Here is a 16,620-nt window from a genome sequence, read left to right as displayed (position 1 = left end):
AAAATGGAAAACAAGATATTAGTAATATTTTGGTAAAATCTCCTGGTGACAAGAGTTGGGATCTCCTATTAAAATATTTAGGAACAACAAGATTAATGAATATAATCTGAGCAATTAAAAACAATTCAAAAGAATTATGTGTATTTATAGTATTTTTTGTTCTTTTTTATCTCGTTTCCTTTTTCTAACAGTTAATGTTAGTATAGATCTTTAGTCCACAATCCAGATCAGTGGGTGGCGGTTAGTGCACCCGAAAGTTGTTTGCCAACCACCAATAAAAACAAGAGAAGAAGAAGAAGAAGAAATGACGACAAATCATTTGTTTTTTTTTTCCAAACAAAAGATTCGCTCATCACTAATCCAATATAATTAGTTTTCATCTCCATAGTCATGATCGCCAGGTATGTTTTTAATTTGTATCCGAATACACCATATTTGTTATAAAGCGTATAACGTTACAGGCCCAGCCGGAAGTAAGTTAAGTTAGAATTTACGGGGTTTTCCAGGCCTGGTTAAACTCTAATCAACAGTGTGTTTGTTTAAATTGTTGTAAAATCATAGTAACTACAAATTCACTATGATTTCACCACATTATACATAGTTTATTTATGGCATTTGTAGTAAAAATATAATAAATTAGTACAAATTATAATAAGTCTGCCAAAAAGCCATATGGTTACTATATTTTACTATGCATCGGTATTATAACGATATAAATGCGCGCAGATGTAACGTAATATGTTACACACGTGCCCGAGCATGTCATGCACATAAAATACTGTAACTAACTTCAATGTTGACATTATAAAATTCTTTACCCTGCGGGTATGTAGCGTGCTTGAACATGCACATGCGGGCTTGAATCCGTGGAATTTTCTGTTATGATTTTCGTCGAAACAGGTTACATAAGCCTCAGTAGTTTAGTTTAAACATAAGGCCTGCATCACCAATAGGACTTAGGTTAAGACAGGATTAAGCCTTAGTTAAATTAGGACATTTAAGTAGTTTTCATGAATGTGCCTTCGAATATACAATTACTTGTGTGCATCTTGAGACGAAACAATTGTGCAAATTGTTTTCAGTTAAGACAGCTCAAACATGCATTTCATTTGTCTGCAAAACTGAGCCAAAATGTGTTAATAGAGCTATGAGCACTACAATCTCTTTAATATTTAATGGTAATGTATAAACACTCTGTAGTGTAGTCTCTCATGTTGTCTTAAAGGGGACATATCATGAAAATCTGACTTTTTTCATGTTTAAGTGCTATAATTGGGTGCCCAGTGCTTCTCTTAACCTAGAAAATGTGAAAAAGATCAACCCAGTAACTTAGTTTTGGTAAACCATTCTCAGCAAGCATGTGAAAAAACAGCTCATTAACATTTTGCTCCCCTTGTGATGTCAGAAGGGGATCTTATTATAATAATACCACCCCTTAATCTGCACTATCCAACCACAAAACTGACATTTAGTGCAGAGAGAGAAAATGAAAATAATTGACAGCACAATTGAGTTTTAATTTTAACAAACCACTGTTATAGCGATCAGTGTTTGAATTTCACCAGCTCATTTGCATTTTAAAGGACACACCCCAAAACGGCACATTTTTGCTCATGACTACAAAGTGGCAATTTTAACATGCTATATTATCTGTGGGGTATTTTGAGCTTAAACGTCACATACATACTTTTTGAAGCTTTCATTGTGTTTACAGTGCACAATATAACATGTGTTCATGTTTCACATGTAAAAAACGTTGTATTTTTCACACAATGTACTTATCTGTGTAGCGCTGTTTTCATTATCCTCAAAACGGTCTGATGTCTTTCTTGTTCTATGAAGTCCCTCCTTTAGAAATACATAACTAGTTCTGATTGTGTAGTTTGTTTAGTGTGTTGTTATTCGATAGCAGCTTAGCTTGCCGTTAGCTTAGCTGGTGACTGACGTATTCCTGTGTGCAGAATTTAGTCAAAAAATGTCATTAAAGCAGGAAGTAGAGGGCTGTAGTCCAAACCGGCCATTCGCAGTAGGCTTTGAAAGGGGACTTCTGTTAAAGAAAATAAATTGCTTGGCAGTGAACTTTAAGCTTTATCATTTTACAGGTATTATTTATGCTAATATAGCAACATTACACACTAACTAGGGTTTAAAAAATGGAATCAGAAAGAACTTGACCTTTACGCCTGTTTCACACATACTCCGTATGCAGTGCGTTTGCGGTGCGTGTTGCAGTACGTATGCGGTGCGATCCGTCAATCATCCGTTGTGCTTTCACACATACTCCGTTTGCAGTGCGTTGCTAACCGCTGCTTCTGCGAATCAAATAATCATGTGATTGACACTTTCTGTTGAAAAGCGCCTCATCAATAAACTATATAATAGCCTGCTGTGTTTTTTTTCTTCACAAAACAATATACTTTAGATATTATTTGATGTTTAAAATCTCTAGGGTAATGGTCAGGACACATGAAAGGATCAAAGGTCTATTTATCTCCACATATCATAAATATAAATTAGCATTATAACTTTTGAAGAGAAAATATAGGTGACAAGCATGGTTACATTATAGGCTACATTTCCTATACTATTTATATATTTGCATAGACGAGAGTATTTATATAACGGCGATGAAGCTCATATGGCAAGAAATATTCTCAAATAATTAAAATAACAGCATAATGACATGAATAAACAGACAAGGAAGCAAGATTGACATGCAAATTGTATTATTATTATTATTACCGGAAAAACAGCAATATTACTAAAACAAACTCTGAGGTAAAACACTCTGTTATAACTGCAACAAGTCTAAATAAGCTCAATAACAATTGAAAAAAATCATTATTATCTCCAAAAACGTTGTATGACAAACATTATATTTAAAGCAAATGTATTCTTACAATCATTCCAGATCAACACATTATTCCATATTACTGAGCACGTTCGTCTCTCGCCTCGCTCTGTTATAGCGCTGATTGACAGGTGCGCTTCCCCGTCTATCAAACAGATCATTTTGTATAGTTCTCTTTAGAAAAATTAACCATAATATTAACGGTTGACAAAACGATTTTTGTCAGATTGATTATGATTTGTATTACCTTAGTTTAACTAAAAATTCCGTGGTTATGGATATTGTTATAAGACAATATAAATTTGGTTACTGTTGTTTTACAAATAAAAACTAAAAGACTATGTTAGTATAATTAAACAATGGTAAAATTAATAGCATACTTTATGTATATGCAATGTATATAAACACGGTAGAATATTTAACATGTTATACATATCATTATTTAACTCGTGGTAAGTGTTTTGCCTTAATTGCTTCATACTGGGATTAAACAAATAAGATTACAGAAAAAACTACTGAAAAACTTTATTTACATCCATTTAGAGTGAAATTACTGCATTTTTGTGTAAATCCGTGTTCATTTTGACCACAAAACATGCGCTATCACTTTAAATCAGCGCGTGCAGCTTCCGTGCCATACAGCAAAAATAGACTCGCTGCCGAAACGATCGCAGCACTGCTGCACCGCACCGCATCTGCAACGGACAGGACGGACCGCTTACGTGTGCTGTGTGAAAGCTCTAACCTGTTAACATGGCTACGTAAAAAATTACGTACCGCAAACGCACTGCATACGGAGTATGTGTGAAACAGGCGTTAAAAGTTGTTTCGTTTTAAGATTAAGTGCATGCCCCAACCTGGCTGTCTCGGCATTTCCCCTGGCAAAATGCAACCTGTTATCTATCTTCCTCGTTTTAAAAGAGGTCTCTTATAGATGGAAATAGTATAATTTTTACCTTGAGTCATGTATTTCCGAATTAAATATGAGAGCAAACTGTGATGTTTTGTTTTGTGAAAACTAACAGGTGCATTTTTTTTTACAGGATATTTCTTGTCTTCTTGTTTATACATGAAGGTAAGTGCTTAATCTTCTTATTCCTGTGCTTATTTTATTGCATAAAAATCTGTTTGTTTTCTTATATATGTGTACTTCTCTGTTTTTTAAGCGTCTCTGGAGGTCACAGTCGAGGGTGTTGTCGGTGGTTCTGTTGTCCTACCATGTTTTGAAAGTGCAGATCAGCGTACAATTCAAGACATAAATGTAAATTGGCGACATAATGAAAGCAGGTTTGTGTATGATATAATTAAAGGGAAAGCGTCAGACGAGGATCAAGAGTTAGAGTACAAGAACAGAACTGAAAGTTTTCCTGAAGTTTATTTGAAAGGAAACTTCTCCCTCCGGCTGAAAAATCTTCAAGAGACTGATACAGGAAAATACTCCTGTTTTATCAATAAAGAGTCACAAGAAGAGGAAGTCAACCTCATTGTCAAAGGTGTGTGAAAACTTAATATATACATTGTCTAAATACGTTAAATGGTTCCCCAAAGTTTTATTCATGTTCTTATTGGTCAGCTAAATACATTGCCACTCCTCTTCAGAGTGTATAATTTAATTTATAAAATGGTTAGTTAGAGTCCTTGATTCTGATTGGTCAGCAGCTTTGTTTCATTTATGATAAAATACGTCTGCTGTACCCAGAGATTCACAATGCACTGCACACATAGCCATGTGATCATATGTGAAACATACTGCTACTGTTCACAGTAATTTAGGGACTATTTTTTAGTGAAAGAAAGACTTTTAGGGGCGGTTTCCCGGACAGGGATTAGACTAGTCCTAGACTAAATTAAATATAAGAGCTGTTCAAACTGAAAACAACTTGCACTGACATCTTCAAATACATCAGTGCCCTTTGTTTTCCCTCAAAATGCACAGAAGTAACTTTTTAGTAAGACATGTTTGTAAAAACTAGTTATATTTCCTCATTAAACTAATGCGTAGTCCTGTTTTAAGATAATCTCTGTCTGGGAAACCACCCCTTATGCTATGTACACACCAAACGCGGGGATTACTCGTGGGATTTAACTTCGTGTCATGCGAATGTTTCGCTTGAGTTGAATATTTCTAACTTGTGCGAAGACGCTGTTAGAAGAAGGTGGTGAATAGCGTGTGTTTTTGCGGCAAATGCGCCTCCCATATTCGCATCACCCCACTTGAGGATGTGTCTGATCGCGTCTTTGCATTGACTTTGTATGTAATCTACTTGTGCAAATCGTTGAACTCGCTTCTGGTGTGAACCCACAGTTAGTGATTTAACTTTATAAAAGTTGCATTGATACATATATTTTTGCTTTAATATTTGTAAAATGTGGTAACTTTAATGAAAACAATAAAGTACTTTAGTCAGTGTTGTATGTGAAATGAGTCAAGTCTGAAGTGGGTTGCATTGACACTGCTTTATGGCGTGTCTAACATCACCCTTCAGCCGTGACTAATTCAATGATACAACACAGCCTCTCATAACTTATCTACTTGTTAAAGGGATAGTTTACCCAAACACAAAAATTCTCTAATCATTTTTTTTCATCTTCATGTTGTTTTAAATCTGTATGAATTTCTATTTTCTGAACTGTTCCTTTAAGTTGGACATACCGCAGCGCTTCCAGGTCTAAACAATCTCAAATGCCATAGGGAAATAAAAAAAAAAAACATGTTAATATAAACTTATCATAATGCAAAAATACCAGAAACACCTAATCCAAAATCTGAGATGACCAGACATGGACTCATGGACATAGATTTTTTTTTATGAATTATTAATAGGGATGCTCCGATTGATCGGCCGCCAATCAGTATCGGCCGATAATGGCATGAAATGACTTGATCGATACTCGCTAAATTTGGCGATCTCGTGAACCGATCTTTCTTTTTACTTTTGTCATCATAGGGATCCTGATTGCGGCTGTAATTAGAGACATTTTTTATGTTGTGCAAGCTTTTTCATAACCTGTTGCTCATGTGCGATGTGCAGATTTGGATTTCTCTCTTTGCCTTTACAGAGATAAGCCTTATTCAGACAGACAGCGACTTTCACGCTGAGAAACACCTCATTGAAAGAGACGGGTGACACAAAGTCTGGTTGTCATAAATGAGTACCGTCCACTCCAGTAACTGCCGAGAGAATGATGACGTAAACTCCACTGCTTCGTTCTCATTCGTAGTCGCTCCTGAAATTCGTTCATCATTTGCATAAAGTTAAACTTTTCCACACGGGTGCCAACTATCACTTTCGCTCGTGTCGCCAGAAGTCGCCAAGTTTCCATTGAAATCAATGAGATGGCGTCGCTGGCTGTCTGAATGGGGTGATTGGCACGCGTTTTAAAGTTTTGACTGTTTAAACTTTCATTTCCTCATAGCTGCTCTTGTCTGTGTACAACCGACACGTGCGCACACAGTAGCCTGTCATCAGTGCGCGTGTACACGTCTGAAAGCTGACCAGTGAAATTTAAAACAGAATTAAACAACAGTAGCAACACCAAGCATAAACTAAACCTGGGGCAATTTCATATAAATTGCTGAACATGTTAACGTTGCAGTTTTTCAATCGTAATAAAGAAATAAATTCCTTAATCTTTAAAATTCATCTTTCTCTTGGTTCAGATAAATTTTGACAAAATATGCACTCTTAAAATAAAGATGCTTAAAAGTGTTTTTTCACAGCGATGCCATAGTAGAACAATTTTTAGTTCCTTAATAAAAACATTCAGTCAAAAGTTCATAGAAGAAGCTTTTTTTCTTACCTTCCTTTTTGTAATCTAAAACCTTTTCCTCAGATGTGTAAACTATATCTAAACATGAAAATGTAGTACTATCCTATGAATATTTTTACTTTTGTATAAATTGTACCTTTAATTGAGCTAAAAGTAGGTACTTTATTTTTTATGTAACTAAGTATTAAAAGATATTTAATGTGAAATGTAGTGGAATGAACAGTATGATATTACGCTTTAAAATGTAATGAAGTTAAAGAAAAGCACCCTGATACAGTTACTTAATAAAGTAAATAAATAATAGTAAAAAGTAAAATACATTAGTACTTTTTCACAACAACAAACCTCCATTGCAACACAAAGTTTTTTCGGATGTTAAAGGTTCTTACATACAGCCAAAATTTTCTCAAAGTGACATCATGAAACACATTTATTTTAAAAGTGTACCTCACCTGACAAACTTCCTTTTTTTGTAATTATTTTTAGGTCGTCCAGAGATATCAGAAGACAAAAACAACCATAAAGGAGATAAATTAGAAGACAAAGAAAACCAAGGAGCACAAACGAGACCTGAGATGATTGTAATGTTTTTGCTGCCTCTTTCCATTCTGGTGTTTATGTGAGTTATGACATGACCTGCAGTATTTATACCATTCATTTGTGTTTCAAGTTTCAACCAAAATTTCATTGCAGTTTGTCTTTTATATATTGTATGTATTGTGTGAGCGATTCGAACAACTGCACATTAGCAAGCACTTAAAAACTATATGCACTTAGCAACTCTATAGCAACACTCCAGAATAATGGTGTTTTAAATTTAACCTCCTAAGACTCGGGGTTTGGTTTGTCCTTTTTTTAGATTTCGTTCAGCTATTTTGGGGTTAGGAAGAACCAATAAATATAATAACCAAATATTTTTCTTTGAACATGAAGCAGTGTGATTGTCCACATTTTTGTACAAGAAGTTTCAGTTACACAGAATTAAGTGTTATGGTGCAAACAACAAAAATAATTGATGTCCACATATGTTTACACACCAGGTCTTAGAAGGTTAATGAAATTTCAAGGAATTTAAATGTTACATGTGTTTACCCTTTACAGTGAGCATAAATGTATTAGTTTAAGAGGCTTTTTATATTTACATTTTTTATTTTATTTCTATTTATTTACACGGCTCTCTGGAATGCTTGATTCTGATTGGTCAGTTGAGACATTTGCAGGTTCATTCTTTTCAAATAATAACTGCTCCAAAATAATAACGCATAGCCGGACTACTTGTACGATTAAAATCGCTCCGCGCCAATAAAGATCAATAAAGATTACTGTTTGGCGCCATCTTGTGACAAACACTGGACAACCACAATTAAGAATGGACAATTTTGACATTAATTTTAACATGTACGGCAAAAAACAAAACATTTAGACAGTGGATAGAAGAACGAACAACGACAAGACACAGAGAGCTTACTGAGACTGAACTTGACAAAATAGAGCATGACAGCTACGAAGCCAACATTATGTTAAATCTATAGAATATGAGTCCATCCACACGTGCAAATGTTTTAATTAATGGCATTTTTTATTTAAATTGAAATGCACTTGAGTTGTCTTTGCGTTTTTGTGTTTGTTTTGTGATTGTGTGATTTAATTTGTTTTGCTATTTTGGCCAGGTCTCTCTTGAAAAAGAGATTCTATATCTCAATGAGACTAACCTGGTTAAATAAAGGTTAAATAAATTAAATAAACACACAAAAAAATAAAGAATGGGGATTAAAACTTCTCAAAGACTGGCTAAAAGAGAAACAAATGGAGACAGACAAGTATGAAGCAGCGGATCTTAATAAGGTATTACGATCATTTTATGCATCTGTGCAAAGTTTCGCGGAAGGATAAAAATGTTAATTTAAAACAAATATGCCAATAAAATGTTTCAAATTCATATTCATGTCCAGTTTTTTTTCTTATGTGGCAAGTAGCCGTGTAATAAGCGGGATAATGTAGAGGCAGCCGGTAGTTATCGGGAAATAAGCCCCGACAGCGTGATCAGGACCCGTTGTATCACACTGAAGGGGCTTATTTCCCGATAACTACCGGCTGCCTCTACATTATCTCTTACATATTCATTTAGCTGACGCTTTTATCCAAAGCAACTTACAATTGCTATATATGTCAGTGGTCGCACACCTCTGGAGCAACTAGTAGTTAAGTGTCTTGGTGTGTAACAGTGGATCCAAACCCGGGTCTCTCACACCAAAGTTGTGTGTCTTATCCACTGTGGCATCACCACCCCAGTCATTGGTCTAAACTTAATTAGTCATAGTCCAGAGAGAGCAGGTGGTTTAAAAGCAGCAAAAAGTATGTAAGCTAAAACTGGTGTTTAAATGTGTTTCTCGCTTCCAGATTGTTAAAATGTTTACGTGGTCATTATGTATAGCAAGCAAGAAGTACTGATTTGTCAGTAATTAACTCCAACGTCGTCCTGTCAGTCATTACTATAATCACGTAAAAATAAAATCTCTCACAGCAAACTTAAAAGTGATATAGATTGCATGTGCAATGAAGAGAATTGCGAAAAAGCTACAGTATATGCGGGACTCTGCCGAAATTGCTCTTAAAGGAAAAATTATCCAATCTTTAACTGGAAAAACATTATATGATCCAAACTGTGAGTTTTGTGATCCATTAAACAGTGAGAATATTCATTGTGGAGATGAGAAGGAACAGCTGGCTTGCAGGGAAATCCAATTTTTTTGTGAAAAAAACAAAATAATTAAAAACAAGAAGAAGAATAGCAGAACAAGCATTGTGGTCAGTGGCCCTATAGGCCTTGAATTTGCAAAATTTGGCCCATGCTAAAAACTAATTGAGGAACTCTGCTATGCCCTCAACATCGAGTGGCATTTTTTTTATCTGTGACTTCAGTTAATATTTCAGATTAATTTGTATTGATGATTGTAATTTGATTATTTTATCTGTTAGTTTTCTTTTTTATTATTATTATTATTCCTGTTCCCTTGCAGTCTATGGCAGCCCATAGAACCGTACGAAGGAAAGTTATGAAATTTGGCACACTGATAGAGGACAGTCCAAATAATAAGCCATTTTCACACAGACATTCCAGAAAATACACGGAAAATGCATCCTGGATTTTTCCGGGATCATTTGATTTTTTTGTTTATTCACAGTACGATGATCTGTACTATCTTCTACGCAGTGTGTGAAGTTTGCATATTATTTATTATTTCTCTCTCCAGAAACCACATGCATGCATTTTTGTTTATGATAAGATTATAAAGTAGCGCGTGAACGCACAGTTCTATGCTGGTGAATTATCTCAGCTTCAGAGTGGATATTTGACAAGCTCCCTGATCTCTGCTTTAATACAGTTTTCAGACATTTCTCATCGTGATTGTTTATATGCATTTAAAACCCGCATTTTGAGGAGCTGAACGATATATCGTGTTATGATGACATGCGGGCATTTTTGTTTATTATAAGCTCAAATGAGCATGTGACGCGATATTCTTTTATGCTGCTGAATGATCTCCGTTTCAACGCAGTAAGTAACGAGCTAACTTACCTGATATCTGCTTCAGTCCAGTTTGCTGCCATTTCTCGTAGTGAATGTTGTAAATGCCTCATTTTAAAGAGTTGAACCAACTTCATGTTGCCATGACACGCGCATCCTCACTTCAGCACGCCCAGCATTGTTTATGCATCTCAATTATCATTTCCTGATAACTGCTTCAATCTAGTTTGCAATATTTCTCGTGGTGAATGTTTATATGCATGTTATCTCTCGTTGTAAGGAGATGAACCATAACTTTTGTTACGACACGCCCATTACGGTATTGTTTCGGCTTCTTGTTCACACAGAGGGTTATCCGTGTATCTGACTGGGTCCTCTTTCAGGGTGTCCGCGCGGTAGTAAAAGGTAGTAAAAATAATCTACCAAAATTAAGGCCCTTAAAAGGTAGTAAAAGGTAACAAACGCAATTTGACTTGGTAGTAAAAAAAATTTTGCTTAATATTTGTGTCTCCATGCTTTAACTTCATCTAGCATAGTTTAAAAATATATAACTTCATCTAGCATAGTTCAAAAATATCTACGGTGCTAACAGGACCCGGAGTGAGACGGAGTTGATAGCAATGACGTAGAAGTAAACTGTGAGTTCCGTGGTTGATAGCCTATCAGCGACGCAAACAACATTTACCGCCTTTTTTTAACCTCAGTTAATACTAGCCACTTGCCACTTTATTTTCTACCAAACTGTGAAATGGGTAAATGTAAGTTCTCGCAAACCTGGGTTGACGATCCGTTATTTAAAGACTGGCTTAAGCCCGTCATGGGAAATGACCGGGAGGCATTTTGCACTGTGTGCAAAAAAATTATAAATGTTACCTGGAACGGCATTACCGCTATCAGGTCTCACAGTGAATCAAATATTCACCAGCAGCGGATTCGCGTGAGGGGGGAGCAGCTCCCTATTTCGTTGTTTTGTAATGCTACCAGCACTAACGTTACACAGATCGCGGCAAATCACGCAAGGTCAGCTGTCGTCGCACCACCTCTGCAGCAAACCAGTGCCACCAGCAGCACCACCACGGCAGCGATAGCCAAACAACAACAGACCTTCCCGTCACAAACATCAGCCCTCAGGGCTGAGGTTCTCTGGTGCCTGAACATCGCAGCCAACCATCATTCATATCATTTGAATGAGGGCATTGGGGAATTGTTCGAAAACATGTTCACTGACTCCGCTATAGCCAAAAGTTTTGCGTGTGGCAAGGATAAAACGGCGTACATTCTTGGATTCGGCATTGCTCCACATTTTAAGAAGCTTCTTATAAATAGCATCAATGATTCCGGACAATATGTTCTCATGTTTGACGAGTCTCTAAACCAGTCGGCTAAGAAGAAGCAAATGGATATTCACGTTCGATTCTGGAAAGATGACCGCGTGACGTCTTCATATTTTGGGTCGCAGTTCCTTGGACATGCAAGGGCTGAAGACTTGCTGCAAAGCATTAAAGTAAGTTGATATTTTCTTGTTTGTTCTTTCTTATTGTCGTTATATCCCTATTTGAAGATTTTTATGTCATAGTTAGCCTAAAAGTTAGTAGTTAGAGGGATAGTTCACCCAAAAATGAAAATTCTGTCATCATTTACTCACTCTCATGTTGTAACAAACCTGTAAAAATGTCGTGGTTCTAATGAACACAAAGGAAGATATTTTGAAAAATGTTCGTGGACCCCATTCACTTCCATAGTAGGAAAAAAGAATACTATGGAAGTAAATGTGTTATCATTAAGATTTCCTACTTTTAGCACTACTTTTGACGACACAACGTCCACTTGCTATAACCTCCTCCTCACCCATAGGAAATCGATCAAACCCTACACCTTTTGCTGTATCTGGCAGTGCAACCCCAAACGCAACACGTTTTCACGTTTTTAACTATTTAACTGTTCCATTAGCCGGTTGGATCTCTTCAGTTAGTCAGTAGAAGCCGCTTGCGTTCTGTCATCTGGAAGTATATTGGTGCATATTGTTTACAAACATTCTGAAATGCTGTATTATTTTTTAATAAACTTAGTTTTTTGTGTCAATTCACAGGAATGTGTTGCACAACTCAACTTGAGACACCTGCTGTCTGTCAGTATGGATGGCCCAAATGTCAATTTCAAGCTGCTGAAGCTCCTTCAGAACGAACATTCAGAGCTTCATGGGGATGCACAACTCATCAGTGTTGGCAGCTGTGGCTTGCACACCCTCCACAATGCCATGAAAGCAGGATTCACAACATGGCAGGTAGACAAACTGTTGCGAGCTATGCACTACCTCTTCCACAATGTTCCTGCCCGTAGAGAAGATTACACTGCCACCACAGGATCTTCTACTTTTCCCCGATCTTTCTGTGGCCACAGGTGGGTGGAAAATGTCCCTGTGGCTGAGAGAGCTGTCGACATTTGGCCCATGCTTTTAACATACATTGATGCAGTTCAGAAGAAAAAGGTGCCAAACCCCAACACGGCGTCATATGATACCATATTGGCTGCGCGGGATGATGATTTAATAATTCCAAAGCTCCAGTTCTTCTTGTCAGTTGCACGAAGCTTCAACCCCTTCCTGATCAAATATCAGACCGACGAGCCTGTGCTGCCCTTTTTGGCTAAAGATCTGAAAGAACTCCTGATGGTAAGAAATGTAATTACTGTAGAGTTACTGTCTTAATTTGAATGTGATTAAACTGTATCAGTTGACAGGTAGGTGTGGCTTGATTGCTAACAGTTTTTCTTGTACTTTTAAGGCTTTACTGCGACGATTTGTTAAAAGGGAACTTTTAGAGGACCGAAGCTCACTGCAAATGATCACAATCCAGGTATCTGATGAGAAGAACTGGGTCTCTCTTAAAAATGTGGACATCGGCCTGGGTGCTGAATCTGCCATCAAGGTAATTAATGTGCACATCATTTCAATATCATGCGTGAATTGTGCTGTCTGCATAAATAGTTACTTTAAACCGGTAGAAATGAATGAGTAACAATGGGCATGATTTAACCACCTCTGTGGTAAGCAATATAGCTTTCGTAATTGTGTGGTTGGTAATGGTTACCTTCCAAACAGGCCTTTGGTATTGTGGCTTAAATTGAACCACTGTGCCATGAGGATATACCAAACCTCTTTTTCAATCTGGTTAAATTGTTAGAATTGTTTAAAATTTGTAACTTGTCATAGTTTCATTTCCAATCATCCTGAATTCATCCTGAACTATACTCACATATTCCAACACACACACACACACACACCAGACAACCAACATCATTTCACCACGTTTTAAGTATCTATGTATGTGACAAATATCTTTGTATGAACATTAATGTTCTCTATTTGTTAGGCCCTTCAGAGCAAATCAGGAGGCAAGATAGGGGAGCTTTCTGTGCTAACCTTCAGGAAAGAATGTTTGCAGTGCCTTGTTAAGGTAGTCAGGAAATTGCAGGACAAATCCCCCCTAAAGTTTCCTATGGTTAGGCAAATTGGATGCCTTGATCCCACAAGAATCCACCAAGAACCGGAGTGGTGCATCAAGCAAATGAAGAGTGTAGTGCAGACATTCCTTCAGGGAAAGAAATTGACAGGTGGCATTCCAGCAGGTAAGAAAATATATACAGTATGTGTAGGGGCAGTAGAAGTGGAAAAGTTATTGAAATTAAGGCCATGTTCTAAGGGTGTTCTGCTTTGGTAATGGGCAGTTAAGCAGACTGAAATGTACTTAAATGTCATTAATGATTATATCTTTGTCAATATTTTAGGTGATGTTATCATTCAGCAGTTTGTATCCTTGACCTCAGTGGAAGGACGAGATGAACGTTTCCTGGCCTTTAAACCAATGAAGGACCGCCTTGATGTGTTTCTTTACACAACTCTCAGCACATCTTACCCTGACTTACTACAGTTTTGCAAGAGTCTCCTCCTTCTATCCCATGGCCAAGCCACAGTTGAAAGAGGATTTTCAATAAACAAAGAGGTGGAAACATGCAATCTCCAGGATAGAACGCTGGAATCACTTCGATTAGTCTGTGACCGGATCAGCAGTTGTGGGGGCATTTTAAAATCTGACAAAGGAGCTCCTTGCCTCTGCTTCATCTGCAAGATCTCAGTATAGACTGTACCTGGAGAATGAAAGAAAAAAGAAGGAGAGTGCCGCACATGCTCTAAAGAGGAAGGCAGTGGAGGAGGAGCTTTTGGACCTCAGAACCCAGCATGAGGTACTAAGCCGTGTTTGTGAGTCACTTGAAAATGATGCAGACAAGTTGGCAGAGCAGGCTGAGGGGAAGGCCGGGTCCAAAATGGCTGAATTTATCATCAAGTCCAACACACTTCGCAGAAGGCAAAAAGAAAAAAAAGAAGAGCTTCGCCAACTGGAGGAAAGAATTGAAGAGAAGTCTTCACAACGGAGGCTTTTGTGACTGTGCCTCTCCCCTCCGTCTTAATGTCACAATTTCTCTCATTCCCTCCCCTTTTTTCTCTCTCTCCCTCTGTATCTCTCTCAGTCTGCCAGCTAAAGTTATCTGCTGATGAATACAAGTCAAATTCTTACAACTTCTCTCTTAAAATTTGTTTTGGGACATGTTCAAACTGCCATTCATCAATGAATGAGTCCAGTGTAAGTTATTGTTACAAGTTACCCCTTGTGATGTATTTCTTGTGATTAAATAAATTGTTTGTTGGGAAATTGCTGTTTTGGGATAGTAATTCACTGCTTGTGTGTGAGAGAGAGAGAGAGAGAGAGAGAGAGAGAGAGAGAGAGAGAGAGAGAGAGAGAGAGAGAGAGAGAGAGAGAGAGAGAGAGAGAGAGAGATTCTGCATGAGCAGTCACACTTGAGAGGAGCTCCTGATAAATTATGAAAACCGAGAATAATTTATCAACAATTTAACAGAAAAGTAGATGATTCAACACAAAACAACATCTAGACAAAAAGAGACAGAGACAAAAAACTTCAGTTGAACTATAATTATTTTTTTTAACAACACTTTAACACCTGAGTCTGAGGAAGGTTTGTGAGGAGATTCGTGAGAGGATAGACACAAGAAACCCCTCTGCAGAAGAGGATATTTATGTTGAAAAGGATAACAACAAACTACAAAAACAACAACAACAAGTAAGAAGAAAACTTACAAGAGGAAAGATTGGAGGACATTTTGAAGAGACTCTTGTGTTAACTCAGGTCTCTTTTAAGGAGAGCATTTTGGATAGGACTAAAACTTGAGACATTTTTCCTAACCACGACGTCAGTAAAGGCCATAATTTTTACACTTTTTGGCTTATTTTTTCATTTTTCTCTCTTTATATCCTCACTGAGAGAAAATAAACAAAAAACTGTCAGTTAATTCAGTTGATTGTTTACATTCTAAATCAACTATGGCCAGTGCATCATCTTGGCCCCGCCCCTTCATCTACCCTCAGAAGAGTTCTGAACACTCCAGACAGCTGCTCAGACAAAAGCAGATGAAGGAAAGGCCTGAAACACTGTTTGCTGAACAAGACCACAGTGTCATGAACAACCTGCTCTTCTACACTGAACACAGCTCTCTATGGCACACTGCCTTCTGTCAACATTTCACCTTTAACAAAAAAAGAGGCATCTGTAAAGGCAGACAGATCTTAACATTTGAAGATGCTGAAAAAAATGATGAAACAAGAAATTTAACACTAAACTTGTATCAAAATGGCACTGTCATGGTCCAAGGATCTGAGTCTGCTCTCAAAGTCTTTATTGAGGACTTTGATCATATAAAAACGCTGGCACTGTCTGATGATGATGATGACAACAACAAAGACATAAACACTGATGCGTCCCCTGGTAAATCAGTCCAAACAATGACAGCGACCTCAGCAACACTGATTCCATCTCCAATGTCAAGAATGAAAGATAATTTTTCACTCCTGGAGGTAGAAGTAGTTGAGCTAAAAGAATTAATACTGTCCCAAATGAAAGACAACAACATAGAACAGCTGACAATCGACATTAAGAATCTGATACATGAAGTTGAATATCTGCAGAGAGACAGAGAAGAAATGACAAAAGAACTTAAACAAACTAAAGATCAGCTGATTGAAGTTAAATCAACTTTAGGAAGACAACTAACAGAAGTTAGAATAGAAATGCAGGAGGAGCTATCGGCCTTGAAGTCAACACTCCGCACCAAAGATGAACTCATCAATGATCTGACAGAAAAACTTAATTCTGTTTCAGCACCTAAAGAGTCTTCTGCTAAACCCCTGATGTATCCAGAGATGCTCACAGAAAATCCTCAACTTGAACAGCATCCTGTGGAGGAAGAGTCTCAGTGCTCAACTGATCCAACATCCCAGATTCACAGCTCCGCTGCAGAGGACCCGAGAGAAACAGAGGCTCTTATCCTGATTGACTCAAATGGAAAATACATCAATGAGAAACTTCTATTCCCAAAAATGAGAGCCAAGAAAATCTG

General features: G+C 37.2%; 2 protein-coding genes across 2 annotated transcripts; both read left to right on the top strand.

The window, feature by feature from the left end:
• Positions 1–271: 271 nt before the first annotated feature.
• Positions 272–7,554, top strand: LOC141359541 (CD276 antigen homolog). The gene is made up of 4 exons (XM_073862170.1): positions 272–401; positions 3,895–3,926; positions 4,018–4,344; positions 7,109–7,554. The coding sequence occupies exons 1-4, from the start codon at positions 391–393 to the stop codon at positions 7,243–7,245; spliced, it is 507 nt and encodes a 168-aa protein (XP_073718271.1). The 5' UTR covers positions 272–390; the 3' UTR covers positions 7,246–7,554.
• Positions 7,555–8,940: 1,386 nt separating this feature from the next.
• On the top strand, positions 8,941–14,829 carry LOC129450326 (uncharacterized). The gene is made up of 4 exons (XM_055213005.2): positions 8,941–12,822; positions 12,935–13,078; positions 13,523–13,778; positions 13,938–14,829. The coding sequence occupies exons 1-4, from the start codon at positions 12,193–12,195 to the stop codon at positions 14,288–14,290; spliced, it is 1,383 nt and encodes a 460-aa protein (XP_055068980.2). The 5' UTR covers positions 8,941–12,192; the 3' UTR covers positions 14,291–14,829.
• The last annotated feature ends 1,791 nt before the right edge of the window (positions 14,830–16,620 follow it).

This window comes from Misgurnus anguillicaudatus, chromosome 23 (assembly GCF_027580225.2).
Source record: "Misgurnus anguillicaudatus chromosome 23, ASM2758022v2, whole genome shotgun sequence".
Taxonomy (NCBI): Eukaryota; Metazoa; Chordata; class Actinopteri; order Cypriniformes; family Cobitidae; genus Misgurnus; species Misgurnus anguillicaudatus.
Note: the sequence above shows the minus strand (reverse complement) of the source record. Positions and strands in the feature narration are given on the sequence as shown.